Raw genomic sequence first — 18,582 nt, 5'->3', positions numbered from 1 at the left:
GAACCTGTGTGAACAAACCTCCTCCCCCTAGTGGTTGTTTTCGATCAGTACCATGCGCCTGTCACCAAAATTAAGCATATTTTAGCATGAAACGTTGGATGAAAGCCACTGTAAAGTACTTTAAAACAGAGAAAATTGCAAAACATACATTTCATAAGGATTATTTGCTGCACAAAGTATGACACAATCGAACACCTGCTGATGCAAGATCCGTAACATACTGAGATCAAATTTTCTAATGGGGGAAAAGCTGATCAGGGAACAGTCAAACACACGCACATGTACTGCAACACGCCGCACAGGCACTTTCTACATTCCCCCGGATTATGATAATCTGCCTCACTCTGTTCTGTTCTGTTCTGTTCGACCCACTCTGAGAAAACCAGAGTGAGGAGGCATGGAATTCTCTGAATCGCAGGAGCACAAGGGAAGACTAGAACCATGAGTTAACATCTGCATGTTTATTCAAACTGAAACATGTAGACAAAAGATGCAGAAGAGCGGAGGCACTGGATTACACATTCATCTCATGTACGTGGATTTGCAACATGATCATGAGCCCGGATCACAGTTGAAAGGTCATGAGAAGGAAACGGACAAAGACAATGAAACAGAAAATCAAAATATATTAACACTTCTTTTACAGTATCTTTAAAAGGCAGATTCAGGGATCATAAAGGCCTCAGCATTTTAATAATCTATTTATTCAGCATCTGAGTCGGAAAAGTTTTTTTTTTGATTTGTCACATCTAAATATTTCATTTTGCAACAGTCAGCTAATGTAAGGCCGACGTATACAATTCAAAGTGCCATTGAATATCACATGAATAATAAGATACTTGAGTTCTCGTGTTAAATTTACAGCACTCCACATGTGGAAAAAAAAATCATAAGTAAAATTTGTGCAAAATATGGCAACTTATATTCATAATTACAGTAGTCTAATCCCAGCTAATAAATATGCAGTATAAATACACATTTATAAAATGGACCATTTAGACACACTATATTTGAGTTTTAACTTTTCAAGGGTCATTTTATTTATCTTTTTTCAAGTTATGGCTTCAGTATTAGTATTTGACTAATATGACAAAATGAAAATTAATATGTATAAAACAATCACACTTGCATTAGCAAGTCTTTATTTTTTATTTTTTTGGTATAAGAAAAAAGCCTTATGATTAAAAAAATAAAGATTTACAAAAGGACCCTTTTCATCTAAAGTGTTTTGTATAATGTACAAAACACCAGCAGGAAACATTCTGAGCTGAGGTCAAAGGTTGAATAAGGGGCTCTTCGGAGCCCCCAAAAGTGCAATGGTTTCAGGTTCAGTGGTATCATATTTCATTCCTCTTAATCTGTGATTCAGATTGATGATTTGGGGGATAAAATCTCTGTGTATTAGAAAAAGAATGTTTACATCCGAGTTCACCAACTTCATCATCTACGTGACCGTGTGGAGCTCGTCGCTCTTGCTTGGACAGAGTTTGTATCCACAAATTTTGGGCGACCCGAACCAGCTCCAGCAGCGGCGCCAGGTCCAGTTGAGTCTGCAGTACTCGGCCCAGCTGACGGCGCCCCCCTTCTTGTCCCGGGGTGGCAGCAGGAAGACCACGCAGGTGGCCACCAGGACGTGCCACAGGGAATGCGTGTAGAAGTAGTTGTCTTCTGTTTCGGCAAAAATGTAAACGCACACGCCGATCAGAGCGCAGAGGGCGCCGGGGATCAGGTAGAAGACCCATCGGCGCCAGGAGGGCGGGTAGCAGTGCTTGCGCCGCACCCCTCGGTACACCTGGGGCCAACAGTGAACACTTCAGGGTGTTTTTTGAAACACAGCTGGCCTGGAATTCACCCGCGTGCTACTCACCCACATGGTCACCATGACCAGGAAGGCACAGAGGATGGGACCCAGCATGTTCCACAAGCCTTTGCGGTCCAGCTGCATCGACATGGCTATCAGCAGAGTCCCGAGCATGAACAGGGTCTGCACATGGAGATTTCTCCTCAGCTCAGCGTGGAAACACGGGACATCGACCACTTACATATTTCACCGTGTCTGCTACACGGGCCATGCACAGGATGGTGACCCAGATGGAGCAGACGGACCCCAAGAAGTCACAGTACTGGAGGGCGTCGTAGTCCATGATGCACATCACAGCCACGCCCGGCTGGTCACAGGCATGGTAGAACTACAAGCACAAGGAAGTCTAGAGATTTTCCTTCACTTTCATGATGATGTTTGTGGCAGTACCGTGGAGAAAAACATAGTGAAGAGGTAGACAGAGGCCTCCGTGAAGTAAAGGCGGTGGGCGGCCACCACGATGGCCGGAAGGAAGCACAGGTTACTGAGCGTGAGCAGCAGCGTGGCGAAGACCTGGTGCGCATAGGACTGAGCGTTGGTAGCATCGGTGCAGCCCCAGCCGCTCCAGCCTGCACAACCAAACGCAGCTGAGAAACGGCGCCCCGTGTTTAGCAAACCGGCTTGTGTAGCTAGCTTTCATACCGGCCTTGCAGACGCAGGAAGCATACACGTAGCTGAACGACCTCAGGAGAGTGCACTCCCCGTTGGCCCCGCAGCTGTCGACGCAGGCACTGATGGAAACCTCCGGCACCACAGACACCACCGGCACGTCGCCGCAGTCGCCCCTGCGACACATGAAAGATAAACGACAAAGTCCACTGCTGCTCAGCGCAGAGACAGAGGGGTTTCAAGGGCTACCTGCTGCACAACAGCTGCAGACTGAGGTACCAGGTTGTCGACTCGGGGAAAGGCACGTGGAACACGGCGGTTGGACTGCTGCTGTTTATACTGACACCGAAACCTCCAAACAAACCTGCCGAAGACGTGATTCAGAATTAACGTGAGCGTGGTGTTGATATAGCCAGCCAAAGAGATTAGCTCTGATGCTAGCAAACACGCTAACATCCACAAGAACTATAGTCAGTTTCATTAGAAGGGTTGATGTCTGGTCTGCACAAGTGTAGCATCTTCTATCTCAGCAGTCAGACACTCTTCGCCCCTGGCAGTCATCCCAAGACTTTTTTGAAGAAGACTAGTTAGACTCAGTCTCCAGTTTTAACAGAAAATAAAGCATTTATCAACAATCGGACCACAGTATCAATGCTCCTGAGTGAAAAACGCTGAGTCATGGTGTAAAGAGGTTTAGTAGTCACAGGAGAACCTGCACCTTTGTTCTAAGTTCTTATAAGTCCTGTCACCTGACTCCTATCAATAAAGCACTATGTGAACAGTGTTCTGGATCCATCTCTTTGCGCTTCTTCAGCCTCTCATACCTTTTATCTCTATACATTTTGCAGGACTCTTCTGCTCCCGTAACTTCTAGATTTACCTCAGGTGTTCAAGTACATCTGAGCTAACAAGAAAGGAAGAAAAAATGTTCACTAAAAGCTTCTGCTAACTAGTATTTAATGGAAACCCAAGGTAGATAAAAACTAGATGAAAAAAAACGTAACTTGAAAAAAATACAGAAAAAAATAAATCATTAAGTGTGGGGGAAAACAAACTCCATATATTGTGTATATTTTGTTAATCACACAAATGTTTGGAGCACTTTCACACTAATAATATATACATAACAGCATGACATGCTTTACTGATCCAAACAACACTCTCTAGCCAATATTGATGCACAAAGTTGCTAAAAATACCCACTAACCTGTAGCCTGTATTTATGTGGCCCTTTTGAGGTCATACTAAAATTATATGTTGTAATTTTCTTGCTTTTTTTTTCTCTTTTAGCCACGACCAACACTTCAGCAGTAAATGTAGTAATGTAATGTCATTGCCCATACATTGAACGAATATTGAAAATACTTTTAGAAATAAATTGCCTTTTTTATCTGGAATGTCTGGTCCATAGTTGTGTTGATTTATATTTAAATTAAATGCATATAGAATGAAATATTTCAATAGGTGTCATGGCATATTTACACTTGTTAATATCCTTACTTATATTGTATCTTTAAAGGTCAATTTTGTCCTTGTTACTTAGGGATATATTTTGCATATTTTTCCATCATATTTTGTAGTCATTGCTGTCTTTCTTTTGATGATGGCCCCTCACAACCGCTACAGTTTCTAATGTGGGCCTTTTCGAATTTGATTGCCCACCTCTGCCCTATAAAGATTAATTTATTTACATGTACAGCAACATGTGGGTGATGGTTTTGCACCTGAGGGGCAGGAGTCCGGCTGGTCCAGCAGCAGGACAGGGACTCTCGGAGAGAAGCAGGCCACGACAGAGCTGCTGTTCGCCAAAGTGACATTGGTCTGCAAAAAAAAGAAGACAAGACGAAGTTATAAGTCATTAATAAATGGCTTCACTAGTTGAGTTTGACTCACGGTGTTGAGGGTGAGCTTCAGGTTGAGGGAGCCACCGGTAGACTGAGCGTGCAGCGGGTACATGAGCAGAGTCGGATGTGTGCTGGTGACGCTGACCTTGGGCCCCTGAACAGGTGTGAACTTGTGAGACAGAACGTCCAGCTGTTCATCCAGAACAGGAATATTCCATATGCATGAGGACGGCTGCAGAGGCGCAGACTCGTTGGCAGCTACAAAGGAACTGTTGGCTGCTACTGTGGAGTTACTCAAGCTGCTGCTTCGTCTCAGCTTGTTGAGGTCATCGTCTGCTGCCAGTCCCAGACTTTCTGGCTTACATCCCACTGCAGAGGACATTCATACTGTCATGAAATAAATTGTAATATAAAAAAGAAAAAGAGTCTGAGTGATCACCTGTGTAGTCTGAGAGGACGTTAAATTCAACAGTCCGAGCCTCTTGGCTGCTCTCCACGACGACTCTTAACCACGTACCCCAGGGCGGATTAGGAAGCACCGCGGAGCAGCTGAGCCCAGTGCAGTTGACACTCATTAAACCCTCAGTGAGAGAGTCGGAGCCCAGCCTGAGGACCAGCAAGCAGCTCCCACCAGCTGGTTTCTCCACCGACACACAATTGGACACAGAAACTGACAGTGAAGAGGCAAACTCTGGAACATAAAACCTAAACACAGCAGAGGAGACACAGGCTTTTAACATTAACAGTTAAGTTGAAACACTGCAATAAAATTACATCTAGTTTCAGACCGCTTTGCTAATGCTGATCAGGACATCAAGTACTTTGAACCACACTCACAAGCAGTGTGGAGACGCCGTCCCAGACCATGTCACCCCTGTTATATATGCGCCATAGGCTTTTAGCTAGAGTGCGTCTTGGACTGCCAGTGCCTACATATATAGCAAGTGAGATATAGAGACCTTTATAGGAAACATATAAAATGAGGCTCACAGGTAAATGGCTGCAAGAGCGACAGTAGTCAGTTCCTAGGGCTCAATTCTATGGTTAGAAAATCCGCCAGCCGTTAATAATTGTAGCTGTTTCTCTGCAGTAATGTGAGAGAACAGGATTGTCTTACTTAAGGCGTGCAGGTGCAACAGGGGATGCTATTTGTTGAAGGGCCACGTTCTTCTGTAAAACAGGTGTGTCCACTGCTCTCCGGATTGATAGCAGAGGTTGGAAGAAGTAAGTACAGGACGGAAATCCCTGTTGATCAAAAGTAATATGAAGAGAAGTCACAGAGAGACGACAAACACAAGAATGAGGATATGAAGCTGATGGAGCGCTTCCTCTGGTTGAGCAGGTTCTGCTGAAGCACAGACAAGTGAAAGAACCGCCACCGTTTCAACTGACCTTCTGCTCAATCCGCCCATCGTCTTCAGGCAAGTGAGCAGCAACGAACCAGTCGCCTGGTGTGGGATAGGAGAGGTTGAAGGTTGTGGAGCTCTGAGATGTCACTGAGAGTGTCAGATTAAGACAAGGGGTCCATTGAGTTGTATTTGGAAACACTAGCCCGAGTGGGTTTATAACTGGAGGGGCACCAGCTCGGAGGTGGCTGAGAACAAGACAAAAAAAAAAAAAGAGTAAGACCGAGACAACGCAGAGAATGTTCTTCATGAAGATTCTCACATGAAGACTTTGTGTTGTCCACAATTAAATCCCTGACTCTTAGCTGCCAAGAAGACCCAGCGAGCAATGGCGGTGTCCTCTGGTACGTGAAACCTCTGCAGTCTTACGTTGCCATACCACCCGTATTTAGATAACCTCTGAGCTGGTTTGGATGAAAGCTCAGAGACGAATGTCACCTGTCCGTCTGAAGGAAGAGATTTGGCAACAAATTCAACACACATTTACTTATCACTTATCAAACTTTAAGCCCAAATAATCACCACAACAACATTTTTTTATGGGTAAACAGTCTGAATCTCGTATGTAAGGACCTCCGTGTTCACCTTTAATTTGCATTCTTGAATCTAAATCTAAATACAGGAAGCAAAGTAATCAGATTAACTGCAGGGGGTTATTAGGCAATGTGGAGTTTAAACACAACTTTGATGGGTGTCGGTTAAACAGTTCTGATATCTCGAGGAGTCACGAATCATAAGTCATATACTCGAAGTCAAGCGTGTGTTGAATGCGCTTAATATCAATTACAGCACACTTTTACAAAGTAAAAGGAGCAACGCAGAGTCAATGACAACGGATTTTAAAGAGCTACACAAATACTATTGTATTTACTGAGCAGTCCAAGCTTACAGTCTGAAAAAAAGGTTGTATTTCACAGATGAAAGCGAACAACATCGCTGCCATTTACCTGAACCGCAACAGTTAGCATCAAGGCTAGCGCAAGACTAAATGAGCGAATATAATTGTATCTTACCGGCTGCCAATGTTGACGCCAAAGCGACAGAGAAGAGAACACACAGACAAAACAACTCCATGGTTCTTTTTCAAGTGGGTGAACCATTACATCGTGCTTCGGTGAAAACACGGACGGAGCGGCTCTTTTATCATCCGCACTTCCTGGTTCAGATGTAAATACATGACGTCACAGGCACCGATGGGGGGCCTGACTAAAACTACGAAAGTAGTTAAAGGAGATGAAAAGGGTTTTGTTGTTTGTTTTGATTTTTCTGTTTAATGGTGCCAAAACTGACGATGTTATTCAAGTTGTTTGTTTTAATGTGTTATTTTGTTGATTTACTTTTCGCAACGCATGTCTTTCGTTTCGTAATGTTTAGCGTTCTTTTTTTAATGTCCAAATTTTCCGATGTGGCAAGAATAAAGTACCATTTGATGTTTTACCTTGGCTTAGATTTAGCGTTTGTTGCTAGAAACATGTAACGTTTTGATCTTAAAGCTATATTTGGAACTTAAATGGCTCGTAAATGTATCTCTGCAATCCAAACACACTTGAAGTCAGTTGACATGATACTGTCAATACTATGTGATGTCATCTAAAATATATGTAATATCCCAATTTTATTGCAATAAACATTCACAATTTCGAGGGAAATGGCTAAATGAAATTGTTTGTCGGTTATTTATTTATTAGCTACTTCTGTTATTGTTGGGTTTTTTTTGTTTGTTTATTATTATTATATATTTGTTCATTATTGCACGCTGTTCCAAAGCACTTTCCTGGTTGGCAGGCTCCTCACTGACCTTGGCAAAAAAGCAGATTCTGATTCTAAATAATGAGAGACAATATTAGATTAGAGATTGTTTGAAACAAACACATTAATTTGGTTTTCAGAATAAAGCTTTTTATCATTTTCAGAATCAATTCACAAAAAAACGTCTTGTAAAATGACACAAATTAAAAGGAGTCATGTGTTTCCACACCATACACACAGTACCTTAGTATGAGCACCATGCCAACCACAATTCATCTTTGGCAAATCATAAATAAGTCACATCATCCTGAGACTCCACCCAGCACCACTGGGCATCATAAGCCAGCAGAAGCGCTTCTTTGGACAAACTGCCAGAATGTTCCTCCATGTTGCCTTCGGTTGGGTTGTCTCTCCCATCTGCATGAGAGACTCTGAGAGACCTGAACAGAGCCCCCTGAAGAGGATCAGTGAAGTTCTGAGGGCTTGTTGATGAGACGGCGGGCGGCTTGTGTGAATGGTCTACATCAGTAGGCGGTGGCTGATCGGCTGACTCCTCCTCGGTCACATCCTGGAGGAAGGTCAGACTCGGGCTGTCTCTGTTAGGAAGTTAGGACAACTATTTAAAACACTTGGATCGTCATTTGGCATCATCCACGAGGCAAAATTCTTTAAAAAAAAATCTAGATCTGATGCTTGAAATAGAGGAAAGGGTGTCAAATTGTCAAAAATCTGTCAGTTATCCCCCTTTGTCACAAACTATTTGAAAGCAACTCAGCAGTTTCTGCTGAAACCAGAAATGCAACTAAACTATACACACCAGTTTAGGCTACTATAAGAGAATAATGGCACCTGCAGGGGGACACTGAGGCCCCTGGCTCCTCAACTGTCACCAAGCTGCTCAGGCTTCCTGTCAAGCTGCTGCCGTGACTCGCCAAGGCGCCCCTCTCCTCCACCAGCCATCGCACCGCCTCGATGCCCTCGTGAATGGCCACCAACTGGCGCAGGATCCTCACGTCTGTGCACCGCAGCGCCCTCTGGTGGTCAGAAACTGCATGTGAGTTGGGTCCACTCAGGGGCCATTGTGAAACACGAGGGAGGAGCGTGCGGCAGGAGAGCAGGAAAGGTCGGAAGCCATCTGTCACGACGACTCAAAATGATCAGATTAAGCAGCTCAGAGAGTAATAACAGTGTTCTGACATTTCAACCGCGCAGGAATCTGGATGACGGAACAGGTCGAGCGACTTCCCAGAACCTTCAAAGAAAAAAAGGACCTTCAAAATGGTTGGATTGAATCGTAATATTTACCATATCTTGTTTTAAGTTGTGTATTTTGTCAGATAAAGCGGAGTCGTCTCTCTCTTCAGGACAATCGGTCGCATCCTTCATCCATGTCAGAAGACAGTCCGGAGTTTTCCTTCCCACTTTCAGCTCTAGTTCTTTTAGATCCAGAACTGAGTCGTTGAACATCTCCTCCGCCATTTCTTACCGATGGAGAAACTTTTCTGCAACACGACTCCCAGCAGGTGAATCAAACGTCCAATCACGGCCCTCCATCCCTGCGTCCAGGAGCCCTCGCGGTTTTCACCGACATGACCGTCGTAAACCTCCGATTTCCAGCTGACAGAGTGAGTGGTGAAAGCGCTGGAAGAGAGCGGCTCATCCGCTGTCACAGTTCAGAGGTATTGCTGGTATGTGGCCCGGAGCGCGATGCTGGAAAATGGAGAGGCTCTTTTGTGCACTCGTCAGACAATAGTGGGAGTTACAAAGTCGAGGTCACATGAAGAGAGAGCCGCCGCGACACGACGACAGAGCGAGGAGGTCAAAGAGAGAATGACTCCGACAGAAGGTTTGACCCCTGACAAAACATCAAACTCTCGTCAAACGAAGTTCACTCAAGCGGTGAGGATTGGAGCCTCTGGATCAGGTGGGGATGAAGATCGCGAGAGTTATCGAGACATGGACCTGTATGTCTCCAGGACCCAGAGACGTGCAGGTCGGATCAGAGCCGACCCTTCTCATCCTGGACATGGACTGTTTGTTGCTCTTTCCTCTTTTATTTTATTTTATTTTATTTATTAACAGCACTTTATTTCTATTTATATTCTATTATATTCTATTCTACTATATTCTATTTATATTCTATTTATTTCTGACCATGGATTCTATTCTTATACTGATGCTGTGTATGTACAGGAAAAGAACACTAGAGGGCAGCAGAGAAAAGGTTATGACTAAGAAAGGAGCCTGCGCTCGGGTCAGGTTTGGGAGCGCGTTAGTATGATATATTCACACGCACGCACGCGGACAGGAACAATATGAGAATTGAGTTAAAATACTTTAAATGCTATGAAAGACCAAATACAGAGTAAAAAGATGGGAGAAAAGATGTTGCCATAGATATTAGTTATTAAATATGCTGAAGTAATCAGAATTGAAAAATAAATACAAAATAAACACAATACATTTTATTTCCAAATCAACACACACAACAAAATTCACAACATGGTATCTAAAGATTAACTAGGTTAAGTTAATAATGGAAGAAAAAGAGTGACTAAATTGAAGGAATAAAGGACAAAATTCAGTCCATATATAAAGCTACATTGAAGTTGAATTAATATGATCATTTGCATTGCAAACATATTTAAATTAAAACATAAATAAATAAAATCAATGTCTCAGAGTAACTCCATGAGGGCTGCAAGTGGCCCCCGGGCCACGCTTGGCCTGTGTGAAGTTGAGAATCAACATTCAACCTCTGTTTATTGTCAGCAACTACAGTGCTCAACTCAAACTAAACTAATGTCATATGGAAGTCGGGGAATGCAAATCATCTCACCCACAGATGTGGATGTTCTCAAGGTTAGAGCCAGATTGTTTCCACCTCTGGGAATATTCCTTAGCTCTGTTTTCTGCTGGGAACGGCTCAAGTTTCACTAGGGAGGCTGTTAAACTCTGACTAACCCTGAAAACAGAGCCTGCATCAACACGGTGAGTCAGCCATGACACAGTCGCTACACTTTAGTGGACAAATTCTCCAGAACTTTATGACGGATATTCCCGACTGCTGTGAGAGGGCATCATTCCTGACAAGAGCATCTGGTAATATCCTGGACGTGAAATAGCGGCGGGGAACTGGAGGAGCATTAACAACAGGTCGCTGCAACCTGCTGGGAGGCTGCGGGGTCTGAGTGACCCTGAGGTCGGCGGAACACGACACGGCGACTAACCATAAAAACGCACCACATGGGGAGAGCCGTGTCTTTCTTTTACGATTATGGACCCCTAATTTCCAGTTTTAGGGAAATCATAAAGCTGAACAAACATTAAAAATGGGTATAAAATGGTGAAATGAGGTTGCTAAGGGGGAGATACGATTTTATTGCTTCAACTTTTGCGAATAATGGAGGAGATATTTGTGAGCCAGGCAATCCTTCCCTCAAGTCCAAGCAATCCTTCTCTGTCAGCGAGCTCAAATTTAGTGCACCAAACTGATCATTGCTCGGGTTAATACACATCTGACAAGACTTCAGATGTTAGTTTTCCCTTCCAAAACGTGCTGCCAGTGGTATCTCATTACTCTCTTCCGGATGTTTTGGCGATAGCATCACATTTTGTAATCTGGTTCACTTGGAACTAGTGTTCCGGTAACCGATCGCCTGTGAGGGGAAGTCTACAGGGGCGTAAACTGGAATTTACCTATTTAATCAAAATGAACAGGAGGAAGAATCCAACAGGAATCTCAACTCTCTGGTGTCGTCATAATCTCTCCACCACTAGTAAAACAGCAGTAAGTTATCTGCTTCGAAATCGCAGAGCCTACTGAGTGAGGACGTCACGGGAAAGTTGGATGCCGGCCAGCACAGGAGGAAGAGGAGGACAGCAGAAGAGGGGTCAGGTTAAGTAGAAAGTGCGTCAACAGCAGGAAAAATCATCCTGGAAAATTGTAGTGTCGACTGAAGTGACGTCTGAGATGGAAGAACGGCTCTGTGTCTGGGGTGAGATGTCAAACTCAGGATGAGAAGCTGAACACCAATAGATAGTGCCTGGGTACTGTTCTCCCCTCCTTCTGTATTGAGGCATATTTATGCTCCCTTTACCTATGAAATTCTACCTGTCCTTTTCAAATGTTACCGTCACTGATCACATGCTTCCACGCATTCTTTACATTGGTATTGCTGTTCACCAATATATCCACCAGGGGGAGCAGCCCAGAGTCAAAAGTTTATGACAATGACACGCTCCAAAACAAACATGGCGACTGCGGAAGATATTGATAATGGACCTCGTGCACAAAAGAGGAAATAGAGGCAGCGTTGTAGGAGGTGCTGGTTGGTGAGGCCACTCAATATATTGTGACTGGAGGACGGAGAATTTCGTGTGCAGCACCATCCAAAGACCAACGATAACTAGCGACAACATTCACAGTAGGTAACAGAAGACGAGAACAGCTTTGACAACCACAAGCTTCAAGTTGTGGTGGAGAAATAAGGGTTATAATATAAATTCAGCATTACACTGACTGTATATTTTAGACCAGTAAAGGTCACATAATGATGAAACGCAACAACAGAAGCCCTAAATAAACAGTTAAGGCTTAAATTTAATGGAAAAAATGACAAAAAATATAAAAATAAAATTAACTTAAAATTATAAAACAAGGAGAAAAATAAGGACGAAATGTAAGTACACCATGGTGTTATATCCCAATATGTGTTATTTGACTTCATCTTATTGACATTTTATTTATAGATTTTCAATAAAATAAATGTGGTATGTATTATTGATCTTTTCAAACTGTGATATCATTGCCCTTATTAATTATTATTATTGCTTTAACCATTAATACAATCTCATCATAAAATATAACTAAATACACTTAAAAGGGGAAAAAACATGTTAAAAATGTGGCTGTAGTTTTGCTGTAACCTCATGAGGGCTGCATAGATACAGACCAAGGGCCACATGTGGCCCCCGGACCACACTTTGCCCATCTGCTATTTTTTTTCTCTCATTGAGTTTGTGATTTGACAGTATTGCTTCAATAAAAATGACGCCCAATATTTGCCCCGACATCACTCACATCGCTCAACAACTGGGTCAAGTTCATTTACGCATATAGACGTGCAAAAAAAGAATTTCCAAATGAGTCCAGGAAATCCTTGCAGGTTCACACAGTCTGCAGATGGTCCTCACACGCGAGCGGTGCAGGAACTGAGGAATTACGCAGCTCAATTAGGCCAAAAATCACTCAGTGGCATGCTCAAGTTCCTGAGGAATAATACGCCCGCAAGTATGTAAATCCTCACGTGTCAGGAGCGCAGTGAAAAACAGCCTCGCCGAGACCTCGCCGGCGGAGTGACCTCACTGCTGCTGCCGCAGAAGACTGGCAGAGGAAGATGTAAATAAAAGCAAACTCTTAGTTAATAACTCTTCATAAATTTAGAGAAAAGGCATCACGCTGCTCCGAGCATCTGTTCCCATTTAGGCGCCCACTGAGAGATGAAATGAGTGTAACAAGTAATGGATCTCAGATGTATGCAGGGGCCCATTTACATCCCCTAATTGTGTTTATTCTAACAGTGACATAAAGCGATGGCCCTGCAGACGAGAGGATGAAGATAAACACAGCAGTTACAGTAATGAAGAGAACCGGAGAAACACCAGGAAGCCAAATGAGGGCCATCCATAGTCCTCCTGCCTCTGTGATACGGGCTGAGCGTTGGATCAACCCGGAGCTGGAAGCCACGGGGGTCACACGGATCCACGAACATTAACATTCCGCTCAAGAACAACCGGAGGGAGGGTTGGAGCGGAGAAGCAGGAGTTTCCTGCCCGGAGAAGGAGCCGGCACCCGTCTGCGTCCATCACCGCGGGCTAGCGGCGGACATGTCTGTGCTGCTTGTCCAATTTTTATGTAAAAAATGGACAAATGTGAAGTCCCACCTGAGGACAGGGAATATTTGGACCCATCTTTCTTCTTCCAGGCAGTTATTGAGTTGAATGGTACAAGCAGTGTTGTGCTTTCCCCACTGACCTCTGTAAATGGCTGCTGAAATGGTGACGTGATGGCAAACCGAAGAGACATGGAGTAGATCACTATTCCACAAGCAAGCATGTGATCTTAAATTAGTGTCAAACTTAAGGCTCGGGAGCCAAACATGGCCGGCAAGTTGTTTTTTGAGGCCCACAAATTGAAAGTTCATTTTGAGTGAACTAAAATCTAGCATACAGTACACTCCCATTGCTGAGATGCTCATGCATGGATGACGTTGAGTTTAAATGGGTTTAGTGCAAGTGACAATACACGTGGAAAGGCGATGCACAAAAACCTGAACTTCCGGAACGGCTCCTTTCCCACATGGAGCCACATCCGTGCCATCATCGTGTGCCGCGTCGTGGCTGTCCACTTGCACAATTTTACTTGCGTGACAAGACTGCTGGGTCATTGTCCCATGCGGTCTTGGATACGGTCACCAGTAGTACCTTGTCTGCAGCGCAGTGAGGTCACGTGTGATGGGTTTTCCACATGGTGACGGAGCTAACTCCTCCTTCAGGCCTTCGATTATGTTTTAGCCCAATAGTGAAGTCCATGAGAGGGCGGAGAATGTACAAAATAGAAATGCTAGTTACCTAACTGTAACTCCAGTTCTCTGAAGTACATGCTTGAGTTTCTGAAAGGGACAATTCATAGTAGTGGAGGGCTTACATTGGAGGCTATAGTGAGTACAGTAAATCCTGGACTATAGTGCACATTGGATTAGCCCCACCCACTAAACTTAAGAAGGAAAGTAGATCTTGTTCATACAGAAAGGTCAGTGGTGCTTAAAAATGCATGACGACCACTTCTAAACTAGTTTTGAAAACAGGGTCCAGCATCGAGACTGACTCATGAAACAAACTGGGCAATGTTCTGAACTTGAATCATGAACTCCTCACATCTTTTATTGACATTAAGGCTCTCAAAATCCACTGTTTTCCTCCGCTTGTCTGAAGTTCCGACACCACAGCCGGTCTCAGCTGCTGCTTCTTGTCTCCGGTCCTCCAGGAGATCAGCTCTATATTGGAGCTGCGGACGCGCGGGCAAAACAGTGCATTTTGAGTGCTTTAAGGTAAATAAAACACCTGTGATTTCAGCCGGTTTGATGTGATGGGGCTCAATAGTTTGGCTGCATGACGCTCCTTAGCCTGTGAAAATCAACATGTTAGCCACAACCTTAGATAAGGGTTCAGAGAAAAAAGTAGTAGCTTGTAGTCGGGAAACAAGTTTCAGGGCCTTATAAGGGATCAACAATAGCAATAGCAACATCTGTCAGAGGGCTCCTACATACTCATAGAAATGGAGTTACATCCAGGTACCAAGTATAGGTCATTGTGTCTTGTGGAGCTAATACTTTTGTCAAGCAACTTTTGTCACTCTCCACCACCATAGCTTCGAATGACCTTTCTATTGCAAGTCTCAAATGGCACCCCGCCTTCTAGTGACGTCCGGCGCTGAAGCTACTGACGTCAGTGGGAAATGTCAAGAGGACAGTGTCAAGCAGGCAGCCCTCCAGATCGGACCCCCGCCGGCGCCTCATACCTGATATCTGAGGCCAGCTCTGATTGAGAACTTCACTTCCCTGACAGATGGGATGAACCCTCACCAGAAGGCTAGCGATAACCCACTGCTACCGCACCAGCAATACAGACATGCTTTTGCAGCTCTGAAGGTCACGACTGATCTCCTGCTGAGCGATGAGACAAAGCATGTGGAGAGGATCCAGAAGTAATAGAGAGGTACCTGAGGTTTAATGACAGAGGGAGTTCTGGCGTTTCTCAGCGTCGACAGTCAACAGTCAGAACACTAGCCTCATGAGGCTTTCCAAGTTAACTTGTTAGAAGCATCTTCATCTACTCCAAGTTTACATGAAACCTCCACATGATGCATCACATGACACCTTCCCCCTCACGTTTGTCAAATCCAGACCAACATATGACTCAATAAGATAAAGCGGTTTTGGCGAGGGGGGGCGGTGTGGGGTGGGGTGGCAGGTGAGCCCGTGTCCAGTATCAAATGTTTGATGAAGTCAGTGTTTAGGTTCTGCTCGGCCGTATATTCCTCTTGGCTCCTCTCCCGAGGGTCTACTCCAGCAGCACATGTGGAGGTGATTTACTGGGGCAGAGAGAGAGAGAGGTATGAGTGGAAAAGAGCCTTGAGAATTCAGGGATGGAAATCAGAACCTCGGAGGGGGTTGTTAGGGGGGTACAGGTGATGTGGATTTCTGATTTAATAACAACCATTATGAGTTAACTGTGCGCACATGTTCGGCTGGAATTTACCTGGAGACTTTAAAACAACCACAAGCGAGACAAACTGACAAGAAGAAAAAAAAATGAAATCACAGTATTGCACTCATTTTAAGAACATCTATGTCACGACTTTTAACTTTCGCGTGGAACGGATCAGCGCTGTTCTGTTTCAGAGACGACGCCAGGGATTCAAACTCCCCCTCGGAGTTTGCATATTTTGGACATGAGGGAGGATAGATGGAGAAAGAGTGCAGCTGCTGGACGACTTGAGGGATGGAAGGTTGAGGGGAGAGCTTGTGACTGCACATTAAACAGGTCCATTTCTATGTTTATCTGGTGGTTTATAAGGCAGGATGATGTAGAGAAATACTGGGCCATGTGTCCGGCGACGCCGCCGCAGCTGGAAAGCATGTTATAGAGATAAAAATTCAATATGTGTATGCTAATATTTGGTGCTCAGAATTGCACTGTAAGCATTTCCTGGACTGGGCAAAATGAAGTTACGTGTCAGGTCAGATATGGAAGCATGTGGTGAACCCACTCTTCCAGTTGGTTGGTGGAGAAGGAGCTGATAGAAATAATGGCTGGACTTCTTTGGGTTGAACTTAAAGTTGCTTGTAAGGTTAAAAAAAAACAAAACAGATCAACCAATTATTCTTTTCGCACACTTGATCTGAAAATTAATTCAGATTTTTTTAGAAACAGCCTCAAATGAGAAAATCCAGTTTTTAATTGCTTTTCACAGAGATGAGTTGTCATTTAAAATAAATACATTAAATGTACAACAAAATAAAATAAATAAAATAAAGTAAGTAAGTCTTCATCTACACATACTGCAAAAACAAAACATAAAAATAAATAAAAATAAAAAAAGGTTTCATGATGAGGTTTCATGAAACAGTGTCCTGATTTTCAGAGGCCACCAGATGGCGCTGTCTGCTGTAAAATGCGTAGACTTGAACAAGTAAACAATGAACAACAAACTTGAACAATGAAACCTCACATTGTTTTAAACCAAGAGCGCCATCTGGTGGCCTCTGAAAAATATAGCACTGTTTCATCAACCCTGCACTAATGTTTCATGACGCCTCATCTACCCATCACTTCTTCACACTTTATAGTACTTAGATTTGAAATTTAACTGAACTGTAAAATCCAATAGAATTGAGCTTTCAGTTGCACAGGAACCTCAGTCCACAACTCTAGTTTCCAAAAGATTCTACTCAATTCACCAAGAGGAAAAGTGCAGCACTATGAGTAGAACTCCTTGATGAAGTGAAACAAAACATTCCAAATGTGTACTTCAGGGCAGGAAGTGGTCAAATCAAAACTAAACTTCGCCAGTTTACAAGCAGCATTAGTGATTCTGGAATGTATTTGTTCCACTCACAGCGCTGGAATGTTTACAGTACGCACAATGTCGCGTGAGTAATCCACTTTTCCAGATACATTTGTGTACGGTCATTGGTGATTCATCCTGACTGGAGGTCCCCAGCCACGTGCCACCTTAGAAAAGTGAGAGAACTTGGCGGAGCTAGAAGGAGCGGGGCTCCTGAGGGAGCCAGCCATCATCAAGATGTTCCGCGAAGAGAAGAAAAACATGCCCAGAGGAGCCGTAATGAGGTCGCTTATCAGTGTTTGGTGGGCGTGCCCCACTTCCTCCCAGCTTCCCTCCATCTGTCAACAACATGGCGGATAGCACGACGCCAAAATCCATGAATGAGTGATACGTGTACCGCTCTCAAATATCTGCTGACTATTGCATTTCACTTGAAGCCAACGGGTTCACGAGCACTCACAAATAACCGGCTTTGAAGATCGCAGAGGAAACAACAACGGTTTTATCTGCGACCACAAGCGACGGCTTTCGTCCGCAGAATGTTAAGCTTCGCTGATCAATAAAGCCTCTTTTGGAGGGAGCTGGCAAAAATCGGGGGGGAAACAAACAGGCCTGTTGTGGGTGATGGTTCTGAGGCACATTCTCAGCAGGCTACAGATTTCTCGGGGAATCGAGGGCTGCTGGTGGCCTGACGCTGGTCAGAACTGGGTCACCTGGATAAACATGATGTCAAGCGGTTGGCGTTCACTTGTGAAAGTAAGAAAATAGCTGAAGAATAATGGGCGATGAGGCCATTTCTGGCTGCAGGGAGCGTCTCCATGATGTTGCTTCTGTCATGCATTAGTGCACTCGCCCGACAGACGTGTCAGGTGTAGCAGCTACGTTTCATATCTGCCTCATTGGTGCCTCCCGGGGCAGCCAAAGCAGATCCATCTCTGATGTTACTGCATGTATTTTACACAGGTTTCAGTCCATGTTATGTAACCCAGAGAATGAGGTCTGAGCTTGTACAGCACTCTCTTGGGCTTCCATAATACTTCACACGTGTGCAACACTGACCGCTCCCATGGCCAAAGACGCTCTCCATCCACTTTCTTTGTGAAGACTTGTCTGTCCTCAGCAAGCCCCAATCAAATATGGTGTCTCAGGACAACAGCATATCACTGCTTACAGTTGCGACTTGTGGCAGCTGCTTCACTGAGGTACTCTTCTTGACGTCCATGATGGATGACAGTGGGCGACGGGACTCACCACCTGACTATTCCATCCAGACAGTAAGCCTTTCCTGAGGGACCCCAAGAGGCTGAACTGAACTTTATGGGAACTATATAGTGGTATTTAGACATGCGCTTTTCCAATGAGTGATACGTCTCCATTGCGTTCTTCTGCTTTTCCTTTCGGCTTCTCCCTTCAGCGGTGGCCACAGCGGATCACCCTCCTCCATCTCACCCTGTCCTCTGCTTCCTCTTCTCTCAAGCCTAC

General features: G+C 44.3%; 2 protein-coding genes across 2 annotated transcripts; both read right to left on the bottom strand.

Moving 5' to 3' along the window:
• Nucleotides 1–446: 446 nt before the first annotated feature.
• pgap6 (post-glycosylphosphatidylinositol attachment to proteins 6) lies at nt 447–6,885 on the bottom strand. The gene is made up of 13 exons (XM_053883167.1): nt 6,734–6,885; nt 5,983–6,166; nt 5,707–5,908; nt 5,432–5,559; nt 4,754–5,019; nt 4,364–4,683; nt 4,195–4,291; nt 2,720–2,834; nt 2,504–2,646; nt 2,252–2,430; nt 2,043–2,189; nt 1,868–1,984; nt 447–1,792 (listed from the first exon to the last, which is right to left on the bottom strand). The coding sequence occupies exons 1-13, from the start codon at nt 6,792–6,794 to the stop codon at nt 1,445–1,447; spliced, it is 2,307 nt and encodes a 768-aa protein (XP_053739142.1). The 5' UTR covers nt 6,795–6,885; the 3' UTR covers nt 447–1,444.
• Nucleotides 6,886–7,622: 737 nt separating this feature from the next.
• LOC128769448 (leucine rich adaptor protein 1-like) lies at nt 7,623–9,158 on the bottom strand. The gene is made up of 3 exons (XM_053883173.1): nt 8,775–9,158; nt 8,319–8,503; nt 7,623–8,065 (listed from the first exon to the last, which is right to left on the bottom strand). The coding sequence occupies exons 1-3, from the start codon at nt 8,946–8,948 to the stop codon at nt 7,756–7,758; spliced, it is 669 nt and encodes a 222-aa protein (XP_053739148.1). The 5' UTR covers nt 8,949–9,158; the 3' UTR covers nt 7,623–7,755.
• Between the last annotated feature and the right edge of the window lie 9,424 nt (nt 9,159–18,582).

The sequence above is a fragment of the Synchiropus splendidus genome, chromosome 13 (assembly GCF_027744825.2).
Source record: "Synchiropus splendidus isolate RoL2022-P1 chromosome 13, RoL_Sspl_1.0, whole genome shotgun sequence".
Classification (NCBI taxonomy): domain Eukaryota; kingdom Metazoa; phylum Chordata; class Actinopteri; order Syngnathiformes; family Callionymidae; genus Synchiropus; species Synchiropus splendidus.
This window is presented reverse-complemented; position numbering and strand designations above follow the sequence as displayed.